This window comes from Lepisma saccharinum, chromosome 13 (assembly GCF_977018435.1).
Source record: "Lepisma saccharinum chromosome 13, izLepSacc3.1, whole genome shotgun sequence".
Lineage (NCBI taxonomy): Eukaryota > Metazoa > Arthropoda > Insecta > Zygentoma > Lepismatidae > Lepisma > Lepisma saccharinum.
Window position 1 is genome coordinate 52,486,854 of NC_139241.1, and position 16,444 is coordinate 52,503,297.

At 36.8% G+C, this 16,444-nt stretch overlaps 1 protein-coding gene across 2 annotated transcripts in view; it reads left to right on the top strand.

Moving 5' to 3' along the window:
- mle (dosage compensation regulator mle) overlaps nucleotides 1–16,444 on the top strand; it is a 116,844-nt gene that overhangs the window by 89,799 nt on the left and 10,601 nt on the right. For both annotated transcript variants that reach the window (XM_083134173.1, XM_083134174.1), the window contains 7 exons: nucleotides 1,091–1,267; nucleotides 2,504–2,694; nucleotides 2,992–3,153; nucleotides 3,426–3,530; nucleotides 7,921–8,036; nucleotides 12,655–12,858; nucleotides 13,571–13,671. In XM_083134173.1, the coding sequence (XP_082990299.1) occupies nucleotides 1,091–1,267; nucleotides 2,504–2,694; nucleotides 2,992–3,153; nucleotides 3,426–3,530; nucleotides 7,921–8,036; nucleotides 12,655–12,858; nucleotides 13,571–13,671 (1,056 nt within the window). The remainder of the gene's footprint in view (nucleotides 1–1,090; nucleotides 1,268–2,503; nucleotides 2,695–2,991; nucleotides 3,154–3,425; nucleotides 3,531–7,920; nucleotides 8,037–12,654; nucleotides 12,859–13,570; nucleotides 13,672–16,444) is intronic.

Sequence of the window (16,444 nt, forward strand, 5' to 3'; positions counted from 1 at the left end):
AGGTAGAATACTTGTCTGATATTTTTCGCCATTTAAATTACCTAAATGAGAGTATGCAAGGAAAGCAAGAAAAATTGCTGACGTTAACCTACAAACTCAACAGGTTCTTACAAAAACTTGGAATATGGAAATCACATGTGGAGAAGAAAATCTTAAAATGTTTCCTCTGACTTTCGAGGCAGATCCGCAGGGGAATATTACATCGCAACTAATTTTAAATCACATCATGGCTCTTCAGAATAACATGGCATAATATTTCCCCTCCATTACTGTTGACAATTATGATTGGGTACGCAATCCTTATGCTATGCCCCCAGAATCAATCACCGAACTTTCTATGGAGCGAGAAGAGCAGCTCGCAGAACTTCAGACAGACCGAACATTTCAACTGATGGTGAACTACCACTTACCAAGTTTTTGATGTTAGCAAAGAACAAGTACATTTTACAACCACCTACTTGTGCAACTGGGCTTTTCGACGCTAACAAAATCAAAAACAAGAAGCAGGAGAGACTTCTCTCAGTTGAACAGGAAATGTGTGTGTGTTTGTCTTCAATTGCACCAGGAATTGAACTTTTGTGTATGAAGCAACAAGCTCAAGTGTCTCATTAATAATTCAAATGTCTTTCTTTAAGGTTTTAGCTTATCTGTTAGCAAATACATCACCTGTAAAATAAGTTCATTTCTTGAATATTATTTAAATTTATATTGAATATTATTCACTTGTTCTTTGCGTAACAATAAATATTGTGTTATTGAATGAAATTAAACTAATAATTCTTACCAGCAATATCACAAAGTTTGCAAAGTTTTGCGGCACACATGTTGGGAACCACTGTTCTAGAGCATTGAATATCATAGCGGAAAGGAAAGTTAGGAAAACGTTGCCCTGGTGGCAGCCAAAGGCAGCAAAGCCTTACTATATTTGTTATTGGTATTGGAACATTTTTTATTACTTTGTCAGTACCAGTTTATAATTAATCTGTATCCATCCCTATAATAACTGCACACCATCTACAAGATAATAAAGTTTCAGCTGGAAATGTATGTCACAATGAGATAAAGTAATGTATGTATGCCCTTCTTTCAGAGATGAAGTGCTTGGATGAAATGGATGAACTAACACCATTAGGACGTATTTTGGCAAGGCTCCCAATTGATCCGAGGCTAGGAAAAATGATGGTGATTGGTTGCATCTTTATGTGTGGAGATGCCCTAAGCACCATGGCTGCTAACAGCTCTACATTCCCAGAAGTTTTCACAACAGGTAGGCACAGTCTGATGCTTTGCACGTTTCTAGGTATTTCTTTATGCTTTTTTCATTTAAGGGAGCTTTCAGACCATAGTGACAAGTAAGAAGCAACATGGGGGTTTCACATGAAAGTGACAAGCAATACATGTATCATTGAGTCTGTGAAAAGAAAAAAGTTGCTGTGCATGAGTGACCAACAGATTGATGCATGCTGTTGAAAAAATGTTCCAGTCTGAGTTACATGCAAGTGACATTAACTTTGTTGTGTCATTTCAGTTCGAAAGGTTGCATTTATTTCTGTAACTTTGTTTCCAAGTGGCAGGTTCTACTTATCACTTGGGTCTTAAAGCTTCGTAATTTCTATACCAGGACCAAAAAGCCACTTTGAACCAATATTACCAGATAGCAATAATCGAACATTGTAGCAATTATTGAGATCTACATTCAAACAATCTTAACAATATATGAAATGGGTATTTATGGTTTCATGTATGCCATATACCAAACTTTTTCATTTCACGGCACCCTTAGTGTTTCAAAATTTTTCCGCAGCACCCAAGTCAGAATGTAGGCCTATCTAACACTTGCAACGTTCAGTTAGTGTGGTTAGGTTCCTTACCTTAAGTTACTTACTTATTTCAAATTCAGAAACATTTTACATTTAAAAAGGACTAAATAAGCACATATTTTACACAAATAACAAAATATTTTGCCCATGCCAGTTGATCCAGCACAGTTCGAGTAATACATAAAGAAAGTGCACAGTATAAAATTAGTAAATGTAATAGGTTTTTCAAATTTTATTGCCCCCCGTCCAAAATAGAATTATGTTTATTAAAAATTACATTACAGGTAATGGTACTTTTGTAAACCTCCTTTAACCTGAGGAGCAACGTAACTAGTAATTTTTATGATTTTTGCAAATGTGACGGTTATTTATCCAAATAGTTGTGGATGTTATTTTTGTGAGCTTGAAAACTTTTTGATTCTGCCCCCCAAAGTTAGGTCTCAAGTTATGCTTATGGCTGGGGTGATATCAGTATTACCGGTAATTCAAATTTCAGTGCAAACCGACCATTATGAATATTTTAATTCAATCTCATGCCTAGAATCTTACATTACTCGTAATGCTGGAATGTCCCAAACATTTATTTGAGTACAATATTTGGTGTGTCACATTTGTATAAGGAATTACACCTTCACAACATAATCTTTGCAAGTAAGTTACACTATATCTTTTTTTTTGTTAAGGTATGGACCAAAGGAGATTGACATATCAGCAAAAGTCCTTTGCCGGGAACCGCTACTCTGATCATGTGGCTATGCTGAATGCGTTCCAAGCGTGGGAGGAAGCCAGGATGGGAGGAGAGGATGCGGAGCTTGGATTCTGTGATGCTAAGATGCTCTCAATGCCTACACTTCGAGTCACCTGGGAAGCTAAGGTACCATTTCTGCACTTTGGTTATTTTATGTCTTTGTTCTGCCTTTGTACATTGACTACACCTTCACCGTATTCCCTGAAATTTAATACGAAACTTGCATTTTGTTACTTTTTAAATTAATATAAATGTATAAAGTGTGTACCTTTGTTTTGTAAAACACACCCTTAAATATTCAGTAACTTGTTCAGCATGTTCTGCTTAGAGGGATCGAGAAATAATTAATAATTTGAAGTAAAGTTGTAGTTTTTTATTAAGAAATGTATCTTTAGCAACTGACAATTGTGTTCTTTCTTGCAGAATCAATTAAAAGAGCTTCTGACATCCGCTGGGTTCCCAGAAGAGTGCATGATACCTCAGGTGTTTAATTACTATGGGCCGGATCCCAAGCTCGATATGGTGGTTGCCTTCATGTGCATGGGCCTCTATCCCAACGTATGCTTCCACAAGGAAAAAAGAAAGGTAAGAGAGTGCATGCTGGGTTTCTCTATTCTGTACCCAAAACAAGTATGAGATATGTCTCGGTAAATTCAAACAACTGAGTTGAATATTAGTCGTTAACTTTTACTTTAACGGTTGCAGGTGCGAGACAAAATATGAAATGGAGGTTTTGAGAATGTGATGAAATTTTTATTCTGAAATCAATAAACACTGAGTACATTGATGAAATGTGATGACATTTTTATTCTGAAATCAATAAACACTGAGTACATTGAAGTTTTATTTCTTTATAGGTTCTGACCACAGAATCCAAGGCTGCATTGATTCACAAAACGTCTGTCAACTGCAGTAATTTTGAACAGCATTTTCCATACCCATTCTTTGTGTTTGGCGAAAAGGTACGTTCCACCAGTGACTAGTGTTGTAATTTATGTATTTTCTTTTGTTCCAAAATATGCAAATCGTGTGGTAGTTTTTATGAAACTTATTAATGATTTATAAGTAGTACTCTGCTAATGTGCTAATGAATTGTTTTGGTTTTTGATGCTGAAATGTTGTTCATTTATTGGCATATTGTATCGAGGTTCAGTTTTGAAGCCTGTATTATGCTATTTGGCTATATAAAATATAGCAGTTGTTGTATCCAGTTTGAAAATTGATAAGCCACAAGATGAGAACAACGATTATCACCTTTACAAGGGTAAGTTAATAAGTAGATCACAAATGGCTATAAACAGGAAACTTTAAAAATGAAAGCAAACCTCAACATTATTCCTTATACATGGCCCCTTATTTCTTAAAATAATGATGTGTTTGCAGGAAATCCTTTTGCCCAAACACACAACAGTTGTACTCAGTCGAGCATGATCACTGTTTGAGATACTGAGCTGCAAGTCTGTAGCTAGAATTGATCTCTAGGGGGGGCTCACAGGTTATCAGGGGGCTTTGTAAATTAAGTCCATTTTCAAAAGTTTAACAGTATTTAATAAAGGTTAACATGTAAATCTATCCCATCTTCTTGTTGTTTTTATCTTTTGTTATTTTTTGTTACTACTTTATGTTGTTTCAGTATAAAATGGCCAAATAGACTGTATCTGAAACTCTGAGTAAATAAATAAATAAAAATAAATGTGTATGGGGGTGTCATTAAGTTAATATAAAAATACGTTTTTTTTGTCTTCTAAAACCTCTCTTGAAGTTTTAATTAACTCTTACTGATGTCATCCCTTACTACACAATCTATACTGTACTTTTGTTGATACAGATATTTATATAATACAGTCAACTCTCGATTCAACGACCTTTCACAGTTCCCGGGAAAAGGGTCGTTATTTCGAAGGGGTCGTTATTGGAATTTGCACCAATTTTCAGCTTAAAGGGAGCTCAAACGGACACAAAGATGTCTAGGAGATGGTAACACCATTTATCCTGGTAGTTATACAACCTGTTTTGCACAGGATGCGTGTTGTGAGGAGGAAAATAGAACATGAAAAAGTTTTCACAAAAGAGAATTTAAAATAATGTTACTTTGTGCACAGTCGTTGCTTTTCCAGGAAATTCTTACATTTCTAGTTCATGAGAAACCCGTTTCGACTGAGATCTATGGAAAGGAAAACAATCTCTCGCTTATTGCATGCGAAACTCGAAGAATCTTGACACCAGTCAGACTGGTGCCAGCAAAAGTCGGGAGATAATCGGGCAGAATGAATGTTCGATTTTATATGGGTTTACTGGAGCATTGTCTGTTACAAGATTAACTGGTAAGATTAGATGTCTCCGGAGAAACAACACAACCTCTCTAGGTACCAGACAAAAAAAAATAAAGGCAGGGCTGTAATTTTCGTTCTGGTTCGGCTGTGTAAAATACATTGTAAAAAAAGTCACTTTTCTTTGTTTCAACCAACTTCATTCACCCTCCTTCCCCATTCAAGGGAGCAGTCCAAACACCTTCCTTGACTTGCATTGTAATCCAGCGTGAAAAAGGTAATGCGCAACTTGCGATCTATTTTCACCCAGTGCGTATTGTAGGACAGGTCATTAAACAACCTGGCAGTTGATAATCATTCGGGTTTGGAATTGAATTTCACTTTAAACTGTATATTTAGTCCCGATTAGCCCATCAGCATAAAATGAACTGAAAACAAGCTTTATGAAACTGCGCATTTTCACATATCAAAATGGTAGATCGTTATTTACTCTCACTAATGGACGATTTAATGTTGGAATTAGGAGTATTCTCGATGTCAAACACCCACCCCTCCAAACGCTTTCCCCTTGGTCTCAGCAACCATTCCTACATTTACGTTTTGCTTATCAGAAGGCGCAGAACATGAAGTTATTTTTAACTCTTGTTTTGCTTTCTGGAGATCGAATTTCGTTATCGTCAAGTCAAAACAGCTTTGCGAGATTCAAAACAATAACTTTTTTCTTGGCGCTGGATGAGTCATCGCTGTTATCGGCAAGCAAGAGCTTTGCAGACGCTAGACAAACTGGCGCCAGCTGCATCGTAAAAACAAGGAGACCGGCTGGAAGTTCGAGCAACAGGTAGCGGAAGAGAAATGTCCCAGCATTTTAAAGATAGCGCAACTGTCGAAGATGGAACTTTTAACAGCAGTATAAAGAAGAAAGAAATGATCCTTGCTTTATGTTTTACTAGGCAACAGACAATAATACGGGCAATATTTCCTATGCAGACAACAGCATTAAAAAAAATATATAATAAATAAATTAAAAAAAACAACTGAATTCTGCAATTATCAACATTGCCGTGCTCACCAGTGGCGGAGAATGAGCTAGGGAAAGGGTAGAGGGTCACTTTTTTTTTTACTTGTTCTACGGTTCTTGTTCGTTTTCAAGAATATATCCAGAACTGGTTACCCCATTTTAGACGTCAAAGGAAAGGAAGAGGGTGGGTCCTTTTCCGCCCTCGCCTGTAATCAGCCCGCATCAGCAAGAAAATCCTGGCTGAAACAATCTGCAAACCCCCCCCCCCCCCCCACGTTTGCTGACAGGAAAAGAGGGAGAAGTCAGTCAGCCAACGGAACACTTTTTTGGCAGATGTTACGACATCGACACAATTAGGAAAACGTATGAAGTGGGAAACGGGAGTTATGATGCACGTAAGAGCGAAGTAAACTTTTGTGGAAACCTGGATGACAACGCATTAAGCGGGTTGACAATCTTTAGTTCACCTTTGTGGTTTTGATTATCTCTAACAGTTTCGCTTTTTTATGAAGTGTCGCAGGGAACAAAGAACACGTTTTGAATGAAAGCGGTTACCGGAAGTTGTCGGCTACAAGGCCGAGAGTTGCTCACTCACGGGAACCTGCTGAACTCTAGGTCAGAGCTGGACATATGGGCTAGACTTCCAGGCGCCACACATCTGTATTTTCGAACATTCCTGCGATCTTATCTCTCAAGGTGGTGTATTTATCGATGAAAAAGCTTGACCTGCCATACACATTGGCAAAGACTGCAAGTCCAGCAGTCATTTCGGGCTGCTCCCACCTTCCCCCGCGAGTTTTCAGCAGCTCTTAGGACAAGGAAACAAGTCAAGTCGATTTAGAATAACATCCAAGCACATTCGATCTTCTCTTCTCGCGTATCCAAGAGCAAGCGTGACAAAACAAGCCTGGCACGTTGGGTAACATCAGTCGGGTGCAGGGTAACATTGGTGCACTTGAGGGAGGGGAGGGCAGAGGTAAAGTGCTATTGGATATCACTCAAGCATGGTGTGGTGGTGTCTATTTTTAGTTCAGACCTAATTGTGAGCGGTAGAGCGCTCGTAAAGGGAATGAGTGGAGGAAAAAACAACGCATTTTTCGGCCGATTTCCTTCAATTTTTCATTTTTTTTTTTTTAATTTTTCTATCTTTTTCTAAATTTTTCACGGTTCGTTACTTCGAGAGGGTCATTATACCCGCGGTCGTAGAATCGAGAGTTGACTGTACAAGGAAAAATGCACAACATTCAGACATAGTGTCTTCAGTACATTCCACCCCATTCGAAGAAATAAATCTCCCCTTCGTTGCCAGAACTTGTGAGCTGTTGACCTTTGATGCAGGTGTGGATGATTACATCAAAGACACAGATTTCTGTCAAAACTGAGACCGGAACAGACACAGTGAAGGTACTGCAGCGAAAGAACTTTCTAAAGTCTAGAAAATCTTCTTAATACTTACCGCTACTTAGACTTTGGCTCATAAACAATCTATAGGTGCTGTTCATGTTCTGTGAATTTATCCTTCACCAAGTTGTGAGGAAAATAATATCTACTGTCTGCATTTTCACTCTTTATTGCAAACAAATTATACAAAATAGTTTACCTAATATCAAGGGCCCCCAGCCCCTGCCTGGATACGGACCCACAGATGTCTTCACACTGGACTGTGCTGTCATCTCTTACACCTTTTGGAAGTACCAACTACCATTTTCAGCTATCTGACTAACCTATTTAAGTACTTTCCCTAGTATATTAATGCATTTCTTTGTGCAATTGAAAACTTATTTTTTCTTAACTATGAAGATTGCTTGTTACACTAATATCTCAAATTAATGAAACAAAAAAAATCTGAAACAAAAGAAAATCATTGTTAGGTGAATAAACTTGTATTTACAAATTTAATTTCAGCTTACAATCTCTCAGTTAGTAAACAAAATGCATGTTGGTGTGGATATATTTTAATATGTAAGAATTACAAAGTTCTATGTTCTTAATGCTAGTTACAATTATTAAATGTAATTTGATCCTATCCTGTGCCAGGAAGTGTATAAATTTGTTATTTTGCAGATTCGTACACGTGCTGTTTCATGTAAACAAATGACAATGATCACACCAATACATCTGCTTCTCTTTGGATCTCGTAAAGTTGAATTTGTTGACGGAGTAGTGCGGTTGGATAATTGGTAAGTGCATTAACGTTTAAGTTTTAAGTTTGTATTGTAAATTTAATGTTATGTGCATTTTTTTTTAAATCCAGTGGGTCATATTCATAAAAATTATGTGAACACACATGTGAGCTAACTCCAGTGCTAGTTGAATAGGTGCTCAAACTAGCTTCGCTTTAATATGGTTACAGATTTAAGTTCACTAAATGTCTTTAGAGTTTATTTATACATCTTGTCTGTTTTCATATGGTGTGGCTCGGTGGCCTAGTGTCACTTCTGATCTCTTCACCGAAGTTCCTTGATTGAAGTTCTGGCTTAGCCATGTGTGTTACTTGGTTACTTGTGAGTTACCACTTATTAATTTCATCAGATCATCACTCGTCCTCATCATTGCAATTAGCCAAAAGTGGAAGAACAGCAAAGTAAAATAATAAAAATACCAGGGCTAAGCCAATACCTTGATTGGTTTGGTTACTTTGCATTTCTGCCAGTTTTGGCTAATCGTGAAAATGAGGATGAGTGATGATATAATTAAATTGAAGGGGTGCTCACAAGGCTGATTTTTTTACCCGGGATCCCCAGCATGCTATGCTATCCATGCAGGCTGGCTGAGCCAATAATATTGAACTAATACCGATACTTGAAAATTGTAATAAATCATAGTATTAGTTCATAATATTTATAACTGTTAATATCAAAGTTTTCTATTAGAACCATGCCACAGCAATCTGCAAGTTTTGCTATGAATTCACAGTATAAAAAGTATAAAAAACTTATGAGTGAGTATAATAGTCGTAACACTCCTTGCAAACGACGTTTCGCGAAGCTATGCTTCGCTTCTTCAGGTTTTCTTATCAGTAAATAAATTACTTCGTCATATATGTAAAAATAAATCCAGGATTAGGTAAAAAAGGGTATTGGGATATAGAATTTAAAATTACATGACGTTAAAAGTGCCATGTAGGTAAAGGTAAATTGCTCCCCTGTGCTTAGCACCATGCCATGAAGGCATATAGGGGGTGTGGGGGTAACGCCCCACACTTTCTTGATCCAGTCATGAGTGGGGTGATGTGATCAGCATCACGCCCCTGACTGCCTTTACCCCCCAGGGTTTCCCCTAGGTACCCATGTCATTCGACGCTGGGTGAGTGCCGGGGCCTCTTCCAACGTTAGAAAAGTTCCCGGATTTTAACCGGCCAGGGATCGAACCCAGGACCTTGAGCATGGTAGTCAGATGCGTTAGCCATGTAGGCTAAGAGATAATTCTAAAAGAACGGTGTACCCATACTACCATACAGAATGAATGACTACTGTAGCGTAGGAGTGCTACATCCCTTCCAATGTGAACTCCAGCGCGAGTCACTTTTAACATCATGTAATTTTAAATTCTATATCCCAATACCCTTTTTTCACCTAATCCTGGATTTATTTTTACATATATGATGAAGTATTTTATTTACTGATAAGAAAACCTGAAGAAGCGTAGCATAGCTTCGCGAAACGTCGTTTGCAAGAAGTGTTACGACTATTATACTAAGTGACGTAAGTTTTTTATACTTTTTATACTGTGAATATATTTAGTGAGTAAACGCACAAATTTCAGAATTTGCTATAAAATATACATGATTTTATGTCGAGTGAACATAAAATTAATTTCCCCGCTCCATGTTGTTTCAGTAATAATACAAGTAAAAAAAGTGCCCCCCTGTGCTATGCACCATGCCAAGAAGGTGTATAGGGGGTGGGGGGTGAGGTTAGGGCCCCACACTTTCTTGATCACGGTCGAAGCTGGGGGTGGTGTGATAAGCACCATGCCCCTGGCCACCTTTACCCCCCCCCCCAATTTGATCCAGTTACCCTCTTTATACGGCACTGGGTGGGCACCGTAGCAGCTTGAACAGGGAAAAAATCCCTGTTGTCCCCCACCAGGGATCGAACCCGGGTCTCTCGCATGGTAGTCAGATGCCATAACGACTGAGCTACCGTGGCTCATTAATAGAGGCACATATTTTTGGTAAATAAAAAAGCAAAATTTCGGTACAAAAACTGAGTCAATTTCGGGTTCAAAAGCGGTAAATAAAATAAAATATCGGTGTTATAGCGGTGAAAAAAATGGATGAAAAGTGGTATATAAAAAGACATATTGGTTTTAAAATTGTGAATATAATCCTAAATTTGATTTAAAAACTACACTTATTCCACAGAATTAACATATCACTTCTAATAGCATATTTATGTAGTTATCAGAGTATTAAGTTTATTTCTGTGTAAAGGAGTCCATTTTTGCTTCTCCAATATTAACAGCAGAATTAATCAATTTTCCGGGAATTGCATAACTCTCAGGATAATTCAGACCTCAGAAGGTGTCGCGTCGGTGAATAAACCCTAAATTTCGTGTTTAAGAGTTAATTTCGCTTTTTGCAGTTCATTTCGCATTATTTCGTGACAAAATATGGTCACAAAATGCACCTCACACCTTTCAAAGACATGAAAAATTAACACTACAATGTGTTTTTTCAAATTTCGTTTTTTCGTCAAAAACGAAATATGCATGCCCCTACTCATTAATAATAATAATAATAATGATAAATTAGCTTCCCCAATGGTGCAGTGGTAGTGTCGTCTCCTTGTAAGCAAGAGGTCCCACGTTTGATTCCCGGTGGAGGCATATAGTGGCTCGGACCCCACTTCAAACTGTAGCTCCAGTCCCGATTAGCCTTACTGTGCATAAAGTGGACTTAAAACACAAACTCAATCAATCAATAATAATAATTATGCTGATCCGACACCCATACTGATATCGATTCTTGAAAATTATAACAATAAAAATTGTTAAAAATATTAATTAATATAAGTGGGTGAGTGTTCTACTCCAATATTGAACACAAATTTACTAGAGTTTTGCTTCAGAATATTCAAGAATTACAACAGAATATTAAAATGTCTGTTATGGAACCAGAAAATACAGTTTTTTTCACACAATATTAGTGGAAAATAAATTGAAACTTTCATTTTTGCATAATTTTCCGGATATTTAGACACTATGAAAATGAGCTGACTTCCATGGAAGGTTGGTAAGCACAGCTCGCTATGATGCCAATGGGTATGAGTGTTCTTTGTGAGTGTCCCTTCATCAATTTCATCATGTTGATCATTCATCCTCATCTTCACAATTAGCCAAAAGTGGTAGAGAAGCAAAGTGAAATAAACCAAATCAATCAATCAATCAAATCAGTTAAAATGTTGCATGCTAACAATGTGCCAGAGAAGTATTGGCATAAAACAGAGCTGATACTGATACACTGGTATAAGCTGATACCGATTTACTGGTATCAGTTTAGACTAGGGATGTGCCGATATGAAATTTTGGCCGATACCGATAAAGTACCGATATAAAATTTACCGATACCGATAACCGATATTCTACCGATCCGATATAAAATTAGAAATGGTCCTTGAAGTACCTGAAAGGTTCATTGACCTCCTTAATAAATGTGTGTTTCGCAGTGATTGCAGTGCAAAAGATGTTGAATATTTAAACATTTACTTTTTAGAAAGTAGGGTATGGAGATTATCCATAAAAATTACAACAAAATGGCAGAATTTTGCACTAAATTGTCAGATATTTATCGATATATCGGATCGGTAAAATAATCAGTAATTTTACCGATAAACTGATACACCGATATGCCTATATCGGCCGATACCGATAGAGTACCGATTAATCAGTCCCATCCTTAGTTTATACCAATTGAATCGGTATCGGTTCAGCCCTAAAAGTTACGCATTATGTCACATGACATTTTTATGGAGACTGAGACATCCAGACTCCTTAAAAGTATTGCCTAGGATCAGTGAGTATATTCCAACTGGTACTTCCCAATGCCAATATTATTGCTATTGGCATCAGTATTCATACTGGCACAGCCCTAACAGTACAAATATAAATAGGAACATGAAGTTTTCATTTTAGCAATAATATCAAAAAGTTGAGGAAAGCGCAATAAAGTGTTTAAAATGTATTTGAGTAAGGCAACAAAGCAAATTTTTGAAGTTTCGGAATCGCCGAACTAACTCAGATTTTGGACTGTAACGTGAAAAACACCACGAAAAATGCAATATAAAGGGGGATATCACTTCTGTTCAAAGAGAGTACTTGAAGCAGTATGAGTTCTATTATTTCTAGCCTTGCTGGTTTAGAATTTTTGTGTTTTTTTCTTTAAAAAATTTGGAATTTTTAGTTTCTTCCCCCCTCCCTCCATATATATGCCGAATGTGCATAAATTTTATGTAGTCCGAATCTATGGTTCATTCCGACTGAAATGATATATCATTTGTCTGTCTATGGCAATTAGCGTCTGATCTACAGTCATTTTTATAAAACTCTGCATTTTGCTGAAAAACTGGCTCAGGCGGCAAGGGGGTTACATGCGAAAGAGTCTCGGGTGGCTAAATGTGAAAATGATAGCACTGAATTTTACCCTAAACTGCAAAAAATGACATCGAATTCCAATAAAGAAAAACAGTAGGGGAAATGAAAACTAGAACTTCACATCTCTAAATACAAATCATACTCTGTGTATTTGTAAAGTTGGCTTCTGTACACAATTTATGCTTAATTTCATAATCATTTCAGGATCAACCTGGAGATGAAGCCTGATGTTGCAGCTGCTATAGTTGCACTGCGTCCAATTTTGGAAGCGTTCGTAGTCCGAGCATCACAGGACCCAGAAACAGTGGCGGAGCCGAGCAATCTGGACGAGAAGATAATCAACATCATCAAGCAGCTGTGCAAACTGAACGCTGGCAGGCACGGAATGGAGCAAGTTGGAATGGGAGGGTAAGTGCACACAACCAGTATAATTTCTAGATAATATTTTGAAGTAGAGATATAAGGTCATATCGGTGTACTATTACTATTTACTATCTGTAAAATTACAGATAATCTTATTGCTCTAATATGGCTATAACCTGTAATTACTAGAAAAGTCTTCAATTTTGGTTTATTTTAATGAACATAAGGAAGTAATTCTTATGTCGATGATTATGACTCAGATAATTATGTATTAAGTACAGTAATTTACAGTAAGTGCAATGTTACACAACCTAGCATTCAACTGAGTTGCAAGAGTTGTCAGTTTAGGTACGGTCATGTATGAGTGAATACATACCCACTTCTGTGGCAGTGTGAATTTGGAAATTAACTCACGATCTCACTACAAAGCTTCCTGGTTTCAATACTGGCTTGGCTAAGGGCATTTGTTTGTATATGTCACATTCATCCTCATTGTGAATAGCCAAATGTAGCACAAAGGCCGAGTAAAATATGTTATGCAATAATAGGTAAAGCTGGTGCATAAAGATGCATTTTGTTTTGCAGAAAAAACATTTTTAGCACAAAATTTTATTATTGAAATGAATGAAAAAGTTGTTCTGCTGATATTTATATTGGCTAACGTTGAAGATTGTAGATGCATATGGCAGATGTTTTAAATAAGTTGAATGTTCATAATTATCAGTTGCATCTTTTTTTTTTCTTTTTTTTTTTGCAGCTTCAACACAAGACGTCCTCCACGTGGTCACACTCTTGGGAATATGGAAGGTGGACCACCCCCTCCGAAGATGATGAGGGGTGGCGGAAGACCTTTTGGAGGTGAGTATTTTTTAAAATACTATACATGAATTTTTGGCACCAGAAATTCTCCGTGAATATTCTTCACAGATTTGACAAATTACCATATAATTCAGACTGCACTTTTTTTGTTGTCACCCATTAGCTTTATTGAAGGTTTGTGTTATTACTTTGAGACATAGTCTAAGCAGCGGAGGGAGGATAATTTAGGTGACAACAAAAAAGAAGGATCCTGATTTACTCTTAATTTTTCTTGCATGTGTGTGTTGCTTGCATTGCAGAATTATTTCTCTTGTAGTCTACGCTTGTTACAAGTATAAAAACACAGTTTTTAGTTTTGACATTTCAGGACAACACATGCTCACTTCATCAGATATTTAATTTTAAGTTGTACTATTTTGAGAATAATAAATGTCTGATGAAGGGAACGCGTCTTCTCGTGAAACGTCACCACAAAAAACTGTTTTTATACTTGCAACAACCGTGGACTACAAGAGTAATAATTGTAACAACTGTAGACTACAAAAGAAATAATTTACTCTTCCTTAATGAAAGATTTATTATTACTTTGATGTTCTTTGGGGGTGGGGAAGTGCTTAATTATGGATGTGATTATCTTTTTAGACATTTCTCATTCAACATTACTCTTATGTCAATTGATATTGGTTCTTGATGTTTGGTAATTATTCACAAAGTTAGTTTTATAACGAACTAGTATTTGTAAATATTTACAAGGTGGCTGGCTACTTACCAGGGATTATGCATGATTTCTACGTGAATTTTTCTCCCTAGATGTGAAAAATTGCAACTTCTATTAATCCAAATCTCATTGAATTGAGACATATTTATTTATAACAAGTTTTTCACAGTTTAGCTTTTATTTTTATCGAGGAAGGAAAAGAAAGCTGCGTGGAAAATAAATTCTTTCAATTCGTTTACTTTGTTAGTGTCCTTTGCAGAACAATCTATCTGACAGACTGAAGATTATTGCAAGTTGATTTGGGAAACGTGAGTTTCAAATTCTTACACAATTAACAATTTTTTGTAGATTAATATACATCTTAAATTTATATATATATATATATATAATGGATAAAAGCAAGGAGGGCCAGAATGGCGAAGTAAAAATCAAAGAAGGTAAAAGGAAACACTCACCGTACAGTAGAAAAATTCAAAATTTTTGCTAACTTCATAGCATCATCGGTGTGAGGAGAAAGAGACGGAACCAGAAGTTAGGGCCCTGCAGAGTTGCCAGGTCCCCATCGAAGAAGAAGCGGCGCGTAGAACGAATAAAACACTGTTTCGTCACCAGGCTTGTCATAAACTGTGAGTGTGTAGGATGTTGCCAACACCTCTGTTCGCAAAAGATGTTAGAGGGCCTATATATCAGCCATAAGTGCAACCACTCCACCTGGCCTGAACAAGGCCACCCAGTAATGCCTATCCCTCAACCACCGTCCCTCCCAAGCCATCCCATCCCTCCAACTCATCCTACACACTCACAGTTTACGACGAGCCTGGTGACGAAACAGTGTTTTTTCGTTCTACGCACCGCTTCTTCTTCGATGGGGACCTGGCAACTCTGCAGGGCCCAAACTTCCGGTTCTGTCTCTTTCACTGTCCGGTGAGTGTTTCCTTTTACCTTCTTTGAATATGCCTTCGTTTAATTGAATAAATTGGAATCGCACATACCCTTTATATTGTTAACATATTTCTTGTGTGTGTGTGTGGGGGGGGGGGGGTGAGAGGCAGTAATAAGTAATGCTGAAATAGAGAAAGCATCTGTTTATACACTTTAATTTTATCATTGTCCAAGAGTGGCCACCATGATTTAGTGTAAAATATTAAGAATTTGTTATGACTGAACCAAAACCACTTAAAACTGATCCCCATATCGATGCTAATACTCTTACAGACTACCACTAATGACAATGCTTGAAAATAGTATAAATCAATGTTAGTTGGCAAGTATTCCACTGTATTACAAGCATCAATTTACCAGAGTCTTGCTTTAAAATGTTCAAAAATTACATGACAATATTAAATTGCCTGTTATGTAATCACAAAATAATAGTTTTGCACATAATATTGGTGCAAAATCAGTGAAAACTTCAGATTTTGCATAACTTCCAGGATAATTAGACTCCACAAAAGTATTGTGTGCCATTTTTGCAGGCCCCGAAAATGATCATGGTAGAAAAATATCAGTAAATAAAATCCAGCAGATATTTTCCAATACTGATACATCATTATTGGTATTGATTTAGACCTACCCACAATGGCATAATTACTTTACTGTAATTTTTACAGTAAACAGTGTTATAAATCCTCTGGGTTCCTAGGCTGGGAATTACATTATCAGTATCAATGACTTTTATAGCATTAGTAGTAAGATTGAGCTAATACCAACACTGATACTCTCATTAATTCACACCAATATTTATTCTGATACTTGAAAATTGTAATAATTCATATTATTTACAAATTTTAATAGGTACCAAATTTTCCATTTCAACTATTTCATTGCAATCTACCAATTTTGCTTTAAGACGGAGCGACAGTTTCACATCATGTGTGTCTTTATTCAATATTGTCGGAAAGTTCAACGATACTGAAAATACTATACAAGAGAGTATGAATTTCTCCCCATGTTGCAAGTAGATGCATTTCTTTTTAAGTTGATTGTTGAAAAATTTGATGAATAAATATTTTCAGAATCCCATTCATTACTTACGGGTAAAAATACTGCAACAACTTCAAGTTACAACTAATCAAATGGGAGTTTTCAAGTTTT